Source organism: Macaca fascicularis, chromosome 3, assembly GCF_037993035.2.
Source record: "Macaca fascicularis isolate 582-1 chromosome 3, T2T-MFA8v1.1".
Classification (NCBI taxonomy): domain Eukaryota; kingdom Metazoa; phylum Chordata; class Mammalia; order Primates; family Cercopithecidae; genus Macaca; species Macaca fascicularis.
Window position 1 is genome coordinate 13,109,477 of NC_088377.1, and position 17,405 is coordinate 13,126,881.

Genomic DNA, 17,405 nt, shown 5'->3' on the forward strand with positions numbered 1-17,405 from the left:
TTTATTGAGGCCTCAGTACATGTCTCAAAACAAATAAGGCCGGGCGCGGTGGCTCACGCCTGTAATCCCAGCACTTTGGGAGGCCGAGGCGGGCGGATCACAAGGTCAGGAGATCGAGACCATGGTGAAACCCCGTCTCTACTAAAAATAGAAAAAATTAGCCGGGCGCAGTGGCGGGCGCCTGTAGTCCCAGCTACTCGGGAGGCTGAGGCAGGAGAATGGCGTGAACCCGGGAGGCGGAGCTTGCAGTGAGCCGAGATTGCGCCACTGCACTCCAGCCTGGGCGACAGAGCGAGACTCCATCTCAACAAAACAAAAAACAAAAAAAACAAAAAACAAAAAAAACAAATAAACAAACATTCCTCCACACTGCTATTGGATGAGGATGCTCATACTTTACGTGGCTTTACCAGTAATCCAGGGAATGAAGCAAAAACGACATAAAAGTAGTAGACATTTACTGAGCTTTGTTCTAAAGACCTTCTGCATATTATCTCACTATCCTTGTAATAATTTCCTACCTCAAGGGGAGTTATCACGGCCAATTTACAGACAAGGAAGCTAAGGCATAAACAAAATAGTACTGTTACTAGATGGGTGAGTCAAGATACAAACTCCAGCCCTCCAGTGAGCCTTGACTGGATATAACACACCAAAGTTTTTTTCTTTCTTATTTTTTGGTGAGGTGCATAATTTGCTTTTTACTAAACTGCATGTGCTGTGTTTAAAGGAGCTTTTTGCCTTGTTACCCTAACAGTGGATAAAAAAGTCATTAAGATAATGACAGTGTATAAAGGGAACTCTGTTAATCATTTTCACGGTAATAGCAAAAAGGAGATGCTGGATTGTTTGGTGATGATAAGGTTTTATAGCTATGCTACGAACTAAAAAAAATTTTTACTTTAAAAAATCCTCTTGAAAAAAGAACATTGTTACTGTGAGTCTGAAATACCACTATACCTTAATCCTTGCTGTCTCCACCTAGAACAGCTGTTTTAATTATTCTATTTTTCATTGGGCAAGGTTTCTAAGGAATGTAACAATCTCATTATGGCAGACAAACTAAATAAAACATTCTATTGTCATGTAATGTATTCAAGGAACCCATAAAGAATTACTATAGAATTGGTTAGTTATGGCATCTGTTAACTACAACATTGCTCAGACGTCTACACGGAAAACCCATCTAACTCAGGGAGCACTCTCCAGTTAGGATGTGATGATGGCTGTACCGAATGTAAAAAAGATGTGAGATTTTTACCATGAGGTTCTGAATTACACAGGTTTCGTTCGGTTGGCATCCATATAATATTTAGGATTATGTCAGCAAGTGGAGATTGAGAAAGAAAGCAATTATTTGTGTAATAAACACTCAAAATGATTTTTTTTTTAGTCCTAAATTGTCTGGTTTGGTTGTTTTCATGGAGTACATAAATTGAGTTTCAGTTTCATTTGGGATGGTACAGATGGCATTCATGTTACTGTGAGAACTCTAGTGGTCTGCGTAGTTACTTTTAAAAATGAAATACTTATCTATGAAGTCAGACAAGACTAGACTATGTTAGATGAAGCAATGACCACAATTTAGGTATAGAGATGCTTGGAAAACTTGATTCTTAGTGAACTGAATGGGTCTCTTGTAAAAGTCAAAGGGCTCATAATAAAATATAATTAGAAAATTCAGTTTTTGATGATTAATATGTCTGACAGTATTTTCCATGAAGTACTCTGATTCTGTAAAGAGCTAAACTTTCATTTTACTGTAGTTTAATATACTGATCATAAATGTAGTCTATCTTAAGATGAAATTCAATCCAATTTCAAACATTTACGCAATGTCCTTGACCCTTCTGAAGAACATAATACAACTCAGGCCCTCACCTTCTCCCGAAACGACCGGCTTGGCTGCTGGAGAGGCTACTCGCTTTAGACTAGCAGGACTCTCTGAAGAACCAGACTCCATGCTGCAGTAAGGGAAGAAGAGAGTATTTTAATTTTTATCTTCGAAGAAAATAGTGCAACTGACACTGATTTTTCTGTTAAAACTGCTTAACTTTTAAAACTTTAAACAATTCACAGCTGAAATAGTTGTACTTAGCTAGTTTAAAAACACATAATTAGGTAATACAGAGGCATGACTCTAAGCTCGCATTCTTATTTTTCAGCACTTTGCTATACTGGACACATAGCTTATGTACTAGTTTGTTTCAAGGCAAGACTGACTGAGAGATGCTCATTGAATATTTTTGCTATATTCATCTTCTTAAAGCTCATAGTTTGTTTTGAACATTAATATGGTTGGAGGAATTAACACCTTAGGTTCCATGCTATAAGACCCTAATGAAAAAGACAATTAAGTCCTCTGATCATTTCCCCAAATCCTTTGGGTTTCTAAGTATTCAAACATATCTGGTACAGCACTGGGTGATAAGCATAAAGAGAGTCATAATCTCCAACTAATGCACTCTAAGAGAGTTCCAGGTCTCAGAGCTGAATTCCTTCTTGCATAAGGCAATGAAAAACAAGGCACATAGGTTTTCATGAGGGAAGAAAGAATGCACTTATCTGTAAGAGGCTCCCTTTTGGTACTCTCTATACTCTAACTTTTGCAGTTAAAAGATCTAGAAGACAAACTAATCCCGCAACGCCTGTCTGTGAATCCTAACTAGTGCAAACAGTAACTTAACACCTAATATTGTTTTCATCAAATACAAGCAGATAAATACAAAAATACCTGGTAGATTTCCTTACGGGCCCTGAAATGAGTTTGACGTAAGACTTGGGGAACCAACCCTTCTGACCTTGAACTTCTCCAAACCACCACATGTCTTGCTGTTCCAGGACGGTGATGACATCATTTTTGTTAAAATTTAAATGGTTGTCTTTTTTGGCTCTCCAAGGATACAGGGCTTGAGCTTGTAGCCCCTCCACCTTTTCACCCTTGTGTGGAATGACATAAAGGACCTCTCGTTACGTTGCAGTTTGTTATCAATCAGGGCAGACGTGAACATGGCACTTCTCCAACAAGCACAGGCCAGACAAGCACACACGGCCACAAAGCACCCTGAGGCAGCACAGCAGGAGGGCTGGATGCTTCACTGTTTCCCAACAATTGTTTATTTCCAAAAGTGGAGGCGAAAGCCTGCCAGCCTCCTCACAAAGTCACTGTCTGACCATCTATAACTCTCTCTTTCAACAAGCCAGGAGGTCACAATTATTCTGTTGTATCTATGCGCCTTTTAAATTTTGGTTCTATTTTCACTCTCAAGTTGCCCAGGATACCTCCCCGTTTCCAATTTGACTGGTGTTTTTAGTGGAGGATTAATACTGGAGCAGAAATTTTATGAACTATCATGAGATCATTAACTGGCATTTTAGTTTAGGTGGACCCAGGGAAATAGGTCCTATCTGGATTATGCTTGTTTTAGTTCCTTTTCAGAGAAAACAGGGATTTGGTGAGCGTAAATTCATTGTAATTACCATTTATTGTACATCTACATGCACTGCCCCATGAGATTACAAAAATGAAAAAAACAGTCTCTGCCTCCCCCAAATAATTTAGGGAAAAGCACTTTATTAACCATAAAACACTATAAAGATGGGCAGTATTATTAGCAAGTAACTCACAAGTAATGGGGAAGAAAGAGATAAAAACAACCATGTGTACCACCTGGCGGAATGCAATATACTGAAAAGGAGTTCCTACTATTCACTGCAGGAATAAAGAGGAAAGAGGGATGAATTCTGCCTGGGAGCATCAGGGTAAATTTCACAGAGGGGGCAGCATCTGAGATGGGCCTTGAAGGATGAGAAGGACTTTGACAGCTAGGGCTTCGGAGGAAGGGCACTCCAGGCCGAGGGCGCAGCATGGGCAAAGGCCTCGAGGTGGAACACTGCAAGGGGTCCGGGAAGAGAAGCACAATCCGGGGCTGCATGTGGCCTAGTCTCATGGAGGGGTGGAGGAGGAGGTCAGGCTGGAAAGGCAGGGTAAGGCATTTATTATCTTTTAAGAAGCTATAGCATTAAACCATTACAATATTTTAAAGCATTTAGTAAAAAATGAAACACCAAGTTTCAATCATATATATGAATGGGCAAGAACAAAGGACAATGCCTAGAGAGAGTTACTTCAGAACCAATTTGTACTTGCCTTCGGAAGTTATTTATATTATACTGACATTAAGTTATGATTATGTCTGATAAGCAGAGAGAATTTACAACAGGTCAAACAGTTTCAGCATCTATGCTGATAACCTCTAATTCCTGGTCTTCATGGGTTCTTACCTTCTTAAACCCACAACATCCCTATCCTATTTCCTTCCACTTAGCTGTACATTCACTCCTTCAAGTCCCTCAGAGCTGAGGGGGTTTCCCTGGATTTTGAACACCCCTCAGATTGTATATTCTCGACCTTGCATTTTCCCCCTTGCAGCGGACCTGCCACCTACATAGCTCCTCATCCCACAGCCCTTCTGCACTGTCTAATCCTCTTGGCCCCTTCATTGACTTCTCTCCATATGGACCCCAGGGTCGGCCTTTCAACTGTGCCCTCACTGGCATTTCAGAATCTCTCCCCCTGAGAAATCTTCCCCGTGTCTGCTGTGTCGACCTTTCTACATCGATGGGCCCTAATGACCCCAGCCTGGGCTGGACGTGGACTCTGGGTTTGAATCCCAGGTCTGTCACTTACTAATTTTCTGGCTTTGGCAACTGTTTAATCTCTCTGAATCTCAATTTCCACATCTGTAAAGTAGAAATGATACTTTCTCCAAAAGGCTATTAAAGTGTAGCAATCCCACGGTAATGTAAGATGTGTGTAGGTGGGGAGGGGGCAGGAAGTTTAGTAAGATCCATGCACAGTATTGCTATGATAGAAATAACGGTGGTGAGCTATATAACTATTATTATTCCTAGTCCCAAGCTGTGAAGCATTGCTAGAGAAAGCTGAGGCAATGTGCAATGATCTATTACAGACTCAGGTTAAATTAAGCCAGGCAATTCTTCTTCTTTTTTTTTTTTTTTTTTTTTTTTGAGAACTGAGTCTTGCTCTGTCGCTCAGGCTGAAGTGCCGTGGCGCAATCTCAGCTCACCACAACCTCCGCTTCCCAGGTTCAACCGATACTTCTGCCTCAGCCTCCCAAGTAGCTGGGATTACAGGAGCCCACCACCACGCCTGGCTGATTTTTGCATTTATTAATTTTTTTAGTAGAGATAAGGTTTCACCATGTTGGCCAGGCTGGTCATGAACTCCTGACTTCAGGTGATCTGCCTGCCTCCCAAAGTGCTGTGATAACAGGCATGAGCCACCGTGCCGGCCCAATTCTTCATTCTTCTTTGTTGGCTCCCTCATTTGCCTGCTCCCAAACCTCTTCTACACTCCGCAGCCCCTCCGGGCTCCTTCCTCACTGAAAACAGTATCATACAGCCCAAGCTGAACATTTTTCTTGGCTTTATCTTCTCCAGTCTCTTTTCACTCTTCCTCACCCAGAAGAAAAAGACTCCTGTCTTTTCTGTGCCTTTAATGTTGTCTGCCTTATACCAACTATATCCTCTGACACTTCACTTTTCCATCCCCATCTCCACTGGCAACATGGCTGGTTCTTGCTTTCCTGAGGCCCCTCCACTCTGGTCCTCCTCTTTCCTTTTGCAGATCTTTCCACTTCCTTGCTGCTCATTTCCTTTTACGCCCCTGCAGTGTAGTTTCATCCTTCTCCTTCCCAGGTTACAAAGCTCTACCTGTCACAATGAATGGTCTCTTCTTTGCCCTGACCACAGTACTTAATAACATAAGCAAACTCCCTCCCCCACCTGCACTTTCTGGAACAACCCCTCACCCCGTCACTGAGTCACTGTTAACTGAGCATGTGACACGTGCCAAATGCTGAGCTAGGACAGATGCAAAGGAAAGTACCATTTCCTGCTGAGTAGCTCCTCTTCTTCTTCCAGGCCACAGAACACACACGTACGTGCCTGTGGATTTGCTATTTTCTCCCTGTATTCTCTCTCCTTGGACGACCTCACACATTTCCTGAGATCCGATAACGTTCTCTACGGGAATGGCTCCCATCTATAATCCCGGTCTCGTGCTCTCTTCCACCCTCCAGACCTATGTTCCAACAGCCTGCTAGACAGGGTCCCACATTCACCTTCAACTCAACACAACTAAAACCCAACTCTTCCCTTTAACTGTGCATTTTCTGCCTTCCTCCTTTCCCCCTTTAAGGTGGGCCCTTTTTCTCAATCCCAGCTCTCTTCCCTTTCCTTCGGCTCCCATAGGCACTGTGACTCCAACCTGTTCGCTCTTCTCTGCAGTCTCTCCCACCTGCACATCTCTTCTGCTTCCACCGGCTCCTCCCCACTTGGTGAACATGAACTCAGCTGGGTCCGGGCCTGCCCTGGGTCTCAGCTGGGTGACAGTAACAGCCCCCTGACTGGTGGCACTGCCCTGCCGGCCCTCTACTCTAATCTTCCTGCACACCACTCCTCCAGATGGATCTGCCTAGAGCCTGTGTTCCATCTGGGTGTTCTCAGATCAGAAACGATCCTGGAACCTCCAGTGCCTCCCAGAGGGGCACTTGCTGTTTGGCATGATTAGTGATAGAAATTTCAGCATTTTATCATTATTGTATCAAGCAAAAGACAGCTATTCAGAATAACCACCTTTATCCTTTCAGACTTATTATTTCCGAGCAGGGCATTTCAGAGCCTCCCATTAACCTTTAATTGGTCTACCTTTTCCTGTAAAAACTCAGTGGTCTAGACAAATGGAGTGGTGCATGATTTTCCTTAAACACATTCTGCTTGTCTGCCTTAAAGCCTTTCTCCCAGCATTTTCTGTCTGATATGCTGGCTCTCTCCATTTTCTAGTAAGATCTTACCCACTGGTCAAGATGCAGCTCAAATGCCACTTCTGCAATGAAGTTTCCTTCATCAACCCAGGCAGGAGAAGTTGACTGTGCCCCACCCCCATCCCCAACTCCCAACTATTCACAGCAGATTTCTGGCTCCTGCACTGGATTCCCATACTGTCAGCCAACCAAGACATGCATAACAAGGCTTGCTTCTAGATGACATTGCCAAAAAGCATTTGCTGAAGTTGTTGGCACTAGATAGCAAGCTAAGTCTTCACACTCTCACTGGCTGCCTTTACCTGGCCTAGCACAGGAGACGGGGAGGAGCCAGTGGCTGTGGCTGGAGTAAAGGCGGATCTCTGCCTTAACTGGCCGGCACTTGGAACGGTGAGAGAGGGCTGGGCTGCCCATGCATCCCAGTTATCCGTTTCTGGTTTCTCATTCGTGCTGGTGGGCCACCTGGAGGGAAAAGCACAACACCATGAATAGCAAGCACTCCCTAACATGCCAGCTTTTTACCCACAGTAAAGTACCAAAAAAAAAAAAAAAAAAAAAAGAAAGAAAGAGAAAAGAAAAAGAAAAAGATGGTAACTGATGAGCCTGTGCAACACAAACCTAGTATATTTATGTGGCTTTCTACAGTTAAAGAATGAGGAGGCTGGGTACAGTGGCTCATGCCTGTCATCCCAGCACTGTCAGAGGTCGAGGTGGGCGGATCACCTAAGGTCAAGAGTTTAAGACCAGCCTGACCAACACGGTGAAACCCCGTCTCTACTACAGATACAAAAATTAGCTGGGTGTAGTGGCACACGCCTGTAATTCAAGCTACTAAAGAGGCTGAGGAAGGAGAAATGCTTGAACCCGGGAGGCAGAGGTTGCAGTGAGCCAGGATCGCATCACTGCACTCTGGACTGGATGACAGAGTGAGACTCGGTCTCAAAAAGAAAAAAAAAAACAAAAACGCATTAGCTGGGTGTGGTGGCGGGCATCTGTAATCCCAGCTACTTGGTAGGCTGAGGCACAAGAATTGCTTGAACCTGGGAGATGGAGGTGGCAGCGAGCCACCGAGATCGCGCCACTGCACTCCAGCCTGGGTGACAGAGCAAGACTCTGTCTCAAAAAGAAAAATAAATAAAAGCGCAAGGAGGAGAGGAAAAGGCATTTGTCTGAATCTTGATTTCCTCAGTATAAAATGGGAACAATACTGTGCCACTTAAGGTTAGTTGTGAGGGTCACATGAAATACGGGCCAGGGAAATACTCTGTAACTGTAAAGCACTGGAGAAACATCCTCACATGATCATTTGTAATAACAATAGTTAAATGAGAAAAAAGAAGCTACCTGCCACCTATGGAGCTGGAGCTTCTCAACACCACTTCTCAGACCCATGCATCCTATAGTAAGTACCTGGTTGTATGCCTAGATGCCACAGCAATTACAAATGGCATCCTGACAGCACCCAGTTGTCCTGGGTCCCAGGGACGGTTCTAGTTTTGTGATTTTAATAATTTTAGATAAACAGGCTGGGCATGGTGACATGACCTAATCTCAGTGCTTTGGGAGGCCAAGGCTGGAGGATCACTTGAGTTCAGGAGTTCAAGACCAGCCTGGGCAACATAGTGAGACCTCATCTCTACAAAAAACTTAAATATTAGCTGGGCATGGTGGCATGCACCTGTAGGCCCAGCTACTTGGGAGGCTGAGGCAGGAACATTACTTGAGCCCAGGAGGTCAAGGCTGCTGTGAGCCATGGTTGTGCCACTGCACTCCAGCCTGGGTGATGAAGTGAGACCCTATCTCAAAATAATAATAAATAATAATAATAATAAATAATTTTAGATAAATGTATCTGTGTGAGTGCAGATTTAAAGGCAATTTACTTTTTACATCTTTATAAGATACACAAACAAAACTGAAAACCAAAATAATTCCTGATTTTTCATTTGGAAAATAAGGTGCCTATAATTACAGCAAGAGAATTGCAAACCATACATTTCATGAAGAAGAAGCATACTGATTTGATCCCCAGTAAAACAAATCCTGGAAAATATGGCATTAGTCTTCTATTTTAGCCTAAGCTTTAGTTTTAAAAACTCAGAACTTTTCAGTCAAGACCAAAAGAGGAAAGGCAAAGTTTCAACTTGGAAGTCAAGCTAATGGACGGCTTTTTTTTTTTCTTACAGCAGAGATTAGATGGGGGGACCTTCTTTAACACCTTCAGCCTTTTATGTGAAAATAAAGTATGAAAAACTTGCTATTCCTTACATCCTTCCCTCCACTTCCTCCCGCCCTGGGTAATTATTCTTTCTTCCCTCTTTTGTTCCATCTGATCCTTCTCCAGCAATACATCTGGATTCCTTGCCTTCAATATGTTTCTTCTGAAAGATGATTAGACTTGAAAACAAATTTTAAACACTTCTTATTCAAATCACTCATAATTTTATCCTAGTATAAAATATTTTTAGACAATTGCTCATCTCGGTCATGGCCCTATAACTGGAAGTTTGAACAACAATTTCATCTATCATTTCAAACCTCTGCTTACACACAGTTTTTAAAATGCCCTGATGAACCAGGGCACAGAACTAACCATGGCCAAGTGCAAACAACTCTTCATTCTGTTCTACATTTGTATAAGATTAACGAAAGTGGAAAGCTTTAAAGGAAACAGCTTTCTATCTTATTCAGAACCACATGACTGAATTCAATTTTTGCTTCTGCCTGGCAAAAAAAAAAGTGCTATTTGCATGCAGGAAATGACTCTGAAAATTTGCTGACTGACATGGATGTCAAAACAGATTATTAGGAAACTGTATTTCTCCATTTCTTCCACAAGAATGATAGATACAAATACATTATTGAACAAAACAAGATAACAGGCTTCATTTTGTACCATGGTAAGTCACTGTTGGGCAATGACATCATTAAATCCAGTTCAGGGACTGTAATCTCCAATTTGGCAGCCAGAGAAAGGAGTATCGAAAATGAGCCAGCTCCCTCACACAGAAGGACAATCCAAGACTATGAAAATACTTAAGAGGGGGGAAAAAATGACCAAATTGGGATTTCAAAAATCACCAGAAAGAGCCCACCAACACGTACGTGGAGCTGAAGTCGGCCCAGTTATTGGGGGTCGTGGAGGGCTCTGAAGAGGTTACTGCCAAAGGGGCAGGGGTCTCACGCAAGGCCAGTTTGGGGGCAGGGGCAGATGTCGAATCAGTCACTGTTTTCACTGGAGCGGGAACCTCATTTTCTGGGATTTTCTCTGCATAGTTTGCAGGGAACCACCCTGTCTTTCCTTTTAATTCTCCTCCAAGCCAGCCGGGTTCTCCAGTTTGGCTTTCATCCACCTGTAGAAAAAGTCACAACTTTAATTTATGTAGAACTAAATCAACCCCTGAAGAGACCCAGCACCCAACTACAGGGAAGTCCCAAGCCTCTGCCCTCTTTAGATTGACATATGGCATAGGAATTTCTTCATTTTAGTCCAAGTGTCTGGGAAAAGAGTCTAAGCAGTAATGCTGAAAAAAATGCACTATAATTCAAGTTCTTATTCTCTGTACTTTTTTAAAAAGCCTTACCCCATGCTTTCCTAATAATGGCAGTTGAGACAAAGTGCCTGGAGTCCTGAGGCATGGAATTTAAATATTATGATTTGGGAAGTGACTTGACAGGCTTCATCAGAAAGTCATGTCATTATTAAAAATAATTTGACTTGAGTTTATTACTTAAAGTTGAAAGCAAAGGGTGCAATCAATATAAATTCAGTACTCTTAAAACCTCCAATAACTAAGTAGTATTTATTTCAGTATAGGGACAAGGAAGATTTTTTTCAAAACCATGGCCTTAAACGGTTTCCACGGGAAGCAAAGCTGCCTGCTGCTGTGTTTAGGCATTTAAAAGCTCCACAGACACATGATGAGAAAATTAAGGAAGTGATTATTTACAGCAATAATCAATTTTATTAAGGTCCTGTAGTTTTCTTTCGTATACATTTAACTTGCATATTCACAAAAGTGCACAGGAAAATACCGAATTATACTGTTTAAAAATTTCACAGAGGCCGTTTATTAATTTACTAATTTAAAAATTTCACAAAGGCTTTTAAGGTTTACATTTTAATTCTGACTCAAATGGATCACCCAAAATGGCCAAAATGATTCTACTTTTCTTTACGAGTTGTCGCTACTATTTTATGAGCAATAGGAGAATGACTTTGGAGGACAATCACATTTGCTATTAGGAAACTTATTTTTGGGCCGGGCACGGTGGCTCATGCCTATAATCCCAGCACTTTGGGAGGCTGAGGCGGGCGGGTTACCAGAGGTCAGGAGTTCAAGACCAGCCTGACCAACATGGTGAAACCCCATCTCTACTAAAAATACAAAATCAGCCGGGCATGGTGGCGCATGCCTGTAATCCCAGCTACTCGGGAGGCTGAGGCAAGCGAATTGCTTGAATCCAGGAGACAGAGGTTGCAGTGAGCCGAGATCATGCCATTGCACTCCAGCCTGGGCAACAAGAGTGAAACTCCATCTCAAAAACAATTTTATTTTCATTATTATAATTCTTATAACGGTCTTATTTTATGAAACTTTATATCTTATTTTACCCCTTCCTGTGCTGCCTGAGGAGTAAAACATCAAACACTTCACTGGACATTAAAGTTGCTTCTTAGAAATCAGACATGAGTAGGTAGGGTCTTAACAATGATTTTGGAAAAATCTGACAAAAATACCAGTTATCTAATCCATTCAAGTATTCAGTAAAAATGAATTAAAAATAAAGCAAAAAATGATTACATTAAAGAAACCAAATATCTATCTGCATGTACTCAGTGGAGAGTGAGTAATAGGGTTCACTACTTATTAGCTTATTTGAATTAACAAATGCTTGGGGTAGAGGTGGAGAAAACAGAATGCAAGGCAAGGCTTACTACTGAATTCTACCTGTTATTTACAAAATATTCAGCAAGTAGGGGATGCCTGATTGCTGCTCCACTTTAGGGAAACTTTATCATCACAGATAAAAGCAATTTTTAAAGCTGAGAATTCTCCAAACAACCAAAAAAGGAATTCCCTTGCATAAAATGCAATAACACTTCCAAAGGTTGAATTTTTGGCTTCACAGCTCTTTCATTTCTGCTCGCACTCACGCCCACATGAACACACCAGCCACTTTCCAGTCATTGTTTTGTTCTTACTGTTCTTTTTCTGGGCAGCCCCAACTGTTTCTCTAGATGAGGATTTAAGATAAATTCTCCCCCATTTGGATCTTCTTTTACGCTAAACTCAAATGGCTAGATGTCTTTCCTGCCTTGTTTACATTTTGGTGATATGGTGACACACTATAACTTTGCAGCTGCTCCATACTGGAAACATAGCCAGGTGCTGCCAGACTTCTCAGTAGGCTCAATAGTCAAGACCAGCCAACTTGGTTCTAGGACCAAAGATGATGTCAGGCAGGAGTGGGTTAGGAGCGTGAGCCAAACACACAATAATTAAGTGTCAAGACTGCGAAGTGCAATGATCAAGAACAGGGCTCTGCAGTTAGACCATCTCAATTTAAGTGCTAGTTCTACAATCTATTAACTGGTTGACTTTGGGCAAGTTTAATCTCGTGGCACCTCAGTTTTTTCATCTGTAAAATGGGGATAATAAAAATACCTGTCTTATTATAATGCTCACTGTGAGGACTAACAAATATTTACACCAATGCCTGGCAGAATAAAAGTGTTAGTTTTTTTTTTTTTTTTTTGAGATGGAATCTCACTCTTGTCACCCAGGCTAGAGTACAGTGGCACAATCTCAGCTCACTGCAACCTCTGCCTCTTGGGTTCAAGCAATTCTCCTGCCTCAGCCTCCCAAGTAGCTGGGATTACAGGCACCCGCCACCACGCCCGGCTGATTTTTGTATTTTTAGTAGAGACGGGGTTTCACCATGTTGGCCAGGCTGGTCTTGAACTCCTGACCTCAGGTCATCTGCCCGCCTAGGCCTCCCGAAGTTCTGGGAGTACAGGCGTGAGCCACTGCACCAGGCCAGATTTTTTTTTTACATTCTCTCTCCTGCTGTCTGGCTCTGACTTTGTGCTATAGTTCTCTTCCTTGGGATTCTGTCCCGTTCTAAAAGCCTGGTCTTGACTTTACCTTCACTCTAGGTAACAATATCCTTCTCTGTTCAGGAGTTCCCTACTCTAACTGCCTGGTCCCCCACTCCCTCTAGGTTTCTCTAGGTTTACCTTCTTGTTATAAGCAATCCTTTAGGGGCTCAAGTGGATCCCTCGATTGATGGGAACTCCTACTCGTCTGCTCATTTTGGATCTCCTCAAAGGTCAGCTGCTTTGCTTAATTATGTCCCATGATCTATTGTCACTCCCTTGAAACACAGGGTATTGACTGGTTAATAAGACTTTTAGGCCAGGCGCAGTGGCTCACTCCTGTATTCCCAGCACTTTGGGAAGCCAAGGTGGGTGGATCACTTGAGGTCAGGAGTTTCAGATCAGCCTAGGCAACATGGTAAAACCCCGTCTCTACAAAAAATACAAAAATTAGCTGGGCGTGGTGGCGCATGCCTGTAATTCCAGCTACTTGGGAGGCTGAGGCAGACAACTGCTTAAACCCGGGAGGTGGAGGTTGCAGTGAGCCAAAATCATACCACTGCAGTCCAGCCTGTCTCCAAAAAAAAAAAGACTTTTGGTGGACATCTGGAATGTGATCTGAAGCCCTGGGGAAATGTCCTCCCCCTCCACTAAACTGATAGCACCCAGCCTGTCCCCAGATATGATAGAAAGTCTGCTGGTGCAGTGTACACCTAGGAGTGAAGGAGGGGGGCCACATCAGCCCCCCATAAGCAAGAGCTTCTCCCAGCCCTAAGGACAACAGTGAAATCAGCATTTCACTTTAAACAAAGAAATCTGCTGGTCTCAACAGCCCCCCAAAGAATAGTCTCAATTAGTTTAATTTACTCTTACAAGTATACATCAGTTTTAATAAATTATTACAGTTTAAGGTTCAGGGGATGCAAGAGACATTGATTCTTAACACCCAAATTAAATTAACCACTTAGAAAGGTCAACATATGAAAATAAAAATCATTTCTTCCTGGATTTGGAAAACTACCCAAAATGTCAATCCAATTCTGGAAAACATAAGATTATGGCAGACCAAGAAGTAGGAACACAAATGGCTTTGTAATATGACTGGTTCCAATGTGGACTTTTTACACAATGTACATTTATCTACTGGGGGACTATAAGGGAGATGTTATTATTAACAATCTTGGTCTCAATACAATTTCATTTATCAGCCACACTGTAACACCCCAACGTATTTGGGGGTAATTCTAGTGAAACATCATTAAAGTGAAGTACAAACACCAGATATTGCTCACATTTCTGGGACTATGTTACAGAGCTGGTCTACAAAATGTTAGTAATTACACACTGCATATTGTAGCTCACTGATGCAACAGTCAAATATACAAAGCAGCCACTTCAGGTTCAAGTCCGTTTGGCAAAGGCTGATAATATTACACCTCTTTTCTCAATTTTTATATGCTCAGTGGCTGCCATCTTCATTAGATGAGATTAATATTTCTAAAATCTCTGACCCTGTCACAAAGGAGGGAAGCAGAAATTCCTTTTTCCCTCACAGAACACGATAAACAAGTGTAGCAAACAGGTTTAGCCTGTGTATTCAGACCAGCTGACAGTGGCTGCATGGGATGTGTTGAGGAGTGCAGGTAGCAAAACATTTTTCATGGATTCGGCGGTTTTGAAATATAAGATTTCTCCTCCAAATTCCTAGATGAGGATATTAAAATTATTTCTTTTTTTTTTTTTTTTTGGATGGAGTCTCGCTCTGCTGCCAGGCTGGAGTGCAGCGGCGTGATCTCGGCTCCCTGCAAGCTCTGCCTCCTGGGTTCACGCCATTCTCCTGCCTCAGCCTCCCAAGTAGCTGGGACTACAGGTGCCTGCCACCACGCCCGGCTTTTTTTTTTTTTTTAAGTAGAGATGGGGTTTCACCGTGTTAGCCAGGATGGTCTCAATCTCCTGACCTCGGGATCCGCCCACCTCGGCCTCCCAAAGTGCTGGGATTACAGGTGTGAGCCACCGCACCCGGCCTTAAAACTCCTTCTAAAGCTCCAACCTGGAGGTTGGCAAATTTTGCCTCTGTTGCAACTACTCAAATCTGCCACTGTAGCACACAATATGTGAATGAAGGAGCCTGGCTGTGTTCCAATAAAACTTTATTACAAAACAGGCAGTGATTGGGCCAGATGTGAGCCAACCTTGTAATCATGTGTATATTGGTCCCTCAAAACTGCAGTGATATTACGGCCAATTGTCACTAAATGAGCTGCATTCTGATGTTTAATCTACGGAAATCTATGGAAGGTAGAGGAAAAAGGTATTGTTGGCTACATTTTAAAAAATATCTGTCAAGAGAAGAAAAGGAAAACAATGAGTTAAAAATTGGTATAAGAGTAACACTAAGACAATTTCCAGAATGAACTGACTAGCTAATGACTAATAACTACTAAAGAAGTCCATTCTTCCTTGGGTATTTTTAAGAAGATATTTTCTAGAAATGCTTTAGGATTAGTCCTGACATGAACAAGAGATTAAGTTAGATCAGTGGTTCCTGAAATTGACTCCCTAACAGAACCACCTGGTCGGACTTTTGAATGCTGTATATGCAGTAACATTCCCAGAATCTCTGGGGATGAGCCCTGGCATGGTTATTTTTTGGAAGCTCCCTCAGCAATCTGGATGCATTCAGGCCTGCACCAGTCCAAGTATAGCATTTAAACCAAGCTTGTCCAACCCACAGCCCACAGGCTGCATGTGGCCCAGGACAGCTTTTAATGCGGCCTAACACAAATTCATCAACTTTCTTAAAACATTATGAGATATTTTTGCGATTTTTTTAAAGTTCATCAGCTATTGTTACAGTTAGTGTATTTTATGTGTGGCCTAAGACAATTCTTGCAATGTGGCCCATGAAAGCCAAAAGACTGTACTGATTTAGACACCCAGCCTGTGTTCTCCAGATAAACTTCAACAAAACAGCAGTGAGCATAGGTCTTCTCGTTTCTTATGTTCTACTAATATGTGACGGATGTCAAACTTGATTTAATTCACCCTCCAAGAATTGAGACTTCCACATCAAGAGAGGCCATATATTTTCTAAGCATCTAAGCCTTAGCCATCAAGGTCAAACTCAATCGGAAAGCATTCAGTCTTCGCGGAGCACATCACTTCACACGGATTCCTCTCCTCCTCTAAATTCCTAGCAGAGTTAGTGAATATTTACTGAGAGCTTCATCAAATATTGGCCTTTTCATGTGTTCCTCTAGATTTTTCTAAAAAGATTTTAACCATATGAATGGTAGACTTGATAATTTTCTATTATCAACAGCACTGATAATAGTGCTATATACAAGGTATCACATTAAATTTTTGTTAACCATGAAAAATTATAGTTTTGGATAAAACCGGGCTAAGTTTTTCTACAAGCAAATTATTTTTAAGGCTAAGACTGCCTACATTGAAAAAGAAAACACTGTCACATTGGTAGACTTCTAAAAATTGAACATATTATAGTAACCTATGTCCCAAAGATGTTTGAGGAATCTGAGAATCTGATGATGACTGTGCCCACAAAAGTAAAAGTGAACCCCGGATTTTTCAACCTAGAGAGACTGGCAGTAATGCTGTACTACATGTTTCATGCTCCTTGTTTGTTACCTGCAAAATTCATTAAATTAAAAAAATACAAACCTGTTGCTATTAGATGTCAATATCTATCTTTTTGCATTGATTGTTATCCTCACAATGATAACACAGTTGAATGGCACCTGGAGTATCACAATGCATTTTGTAGTACAAAACTGAAACACCGCTGTCCCTTCCGCAAGCCAACTAATTATGCCTAGTAGTACATTCTACATTTCATTACATATTTAGGAGGTCTGAGATAAAATAAACACTATTACAGTCCTGGGTAGATATTCTCTGTTATACTTGTCCTTAATTTATTTTTAGTTTTATTAAAAATTATAAATTAAATACATTTATAAAAATGAAAATAACATAGAAGTCTATAAAATTCAACATGAAAGCCCCTTCTTTACTGCCCAGTGGTAACCATTGTTAACAGTTTGATATATGTATTTCAAAATTGTTAACTATACATAAACACATGAATACATATATAGTTTTATTTCTAACCAAATGCAATTATGCTGCACATATTCTGCTTTTTTGATGGAAATCTTATATGTATATGTGATCTATATAAGTTTTAATCTTCATTATTTTTAGCTATATAATAATTTATTTAAACCATCCCTTTACTGATGGACATTGGGCTGTTCATTTCCTTTTACCAACACCACTGCAGTGAACATCCATGTACACACATATTTGTGCATGTGCCCAAAAGAGGAAGGAAAAGCATGAGAGGAAGCAGAAAAATAGAATTTCTGGGGCAGAGGGAATGAGAATTTTAAATCTAAACAGGCACTGCCAAATTGCCCTCCAAATCACTTAAC

At 41.5% G+C, this 17,405-nt stretch overlaps 1 protein-coding gene across 16 annotated transcripts in view; it reads right to left on the minus strand.

Moving 5' to 3' along the window:
- Nucleotides 1-17,405, minus strand: part of ITSN1 (intersectin 1) — a 247,173-nt gene that overhangs the window by 73,929 nt on the left and 155,839 nt on the right. For 14 of the 16 annotated variants that reach the window (XR_012432038.1, XR_012432037.1, XM_045387760.3 and 11 more), the window contains 4 exons: nucleotides 9,954-10,201; nucleotides 7,151-7,310; nucleotides 2,735-2,940; nucleotides 1,882-1,964 (listed from right to left, as the gene is read on the minus strand). Coding sequence is in view for 14 of the 16 variants with exons in the window: in XM_045387760.3 (XP_045243695.1) it covers nucleotides 1,882-1,964; nucleotides 2,735-2,940; nucleotides 7,151-7,310; nucleotides 9,954-10,201 (697 nt within the window). In the remaining 2 variants the exon portion in view is untranslated. Of the gene's footprint in view, nucleotides 1-1,881; nucleotides 1,965-2,734; nucleotides 2,941-3,466; nucleotides 3,975-7,150; nucleotides 7,311-9,953; nucleotides 10,202-17,405 lie in introns of those variants that run through there. The other 2 variants (XM_074034073.1, XM_074034071.1) reach the window with 1 other exon arrangement.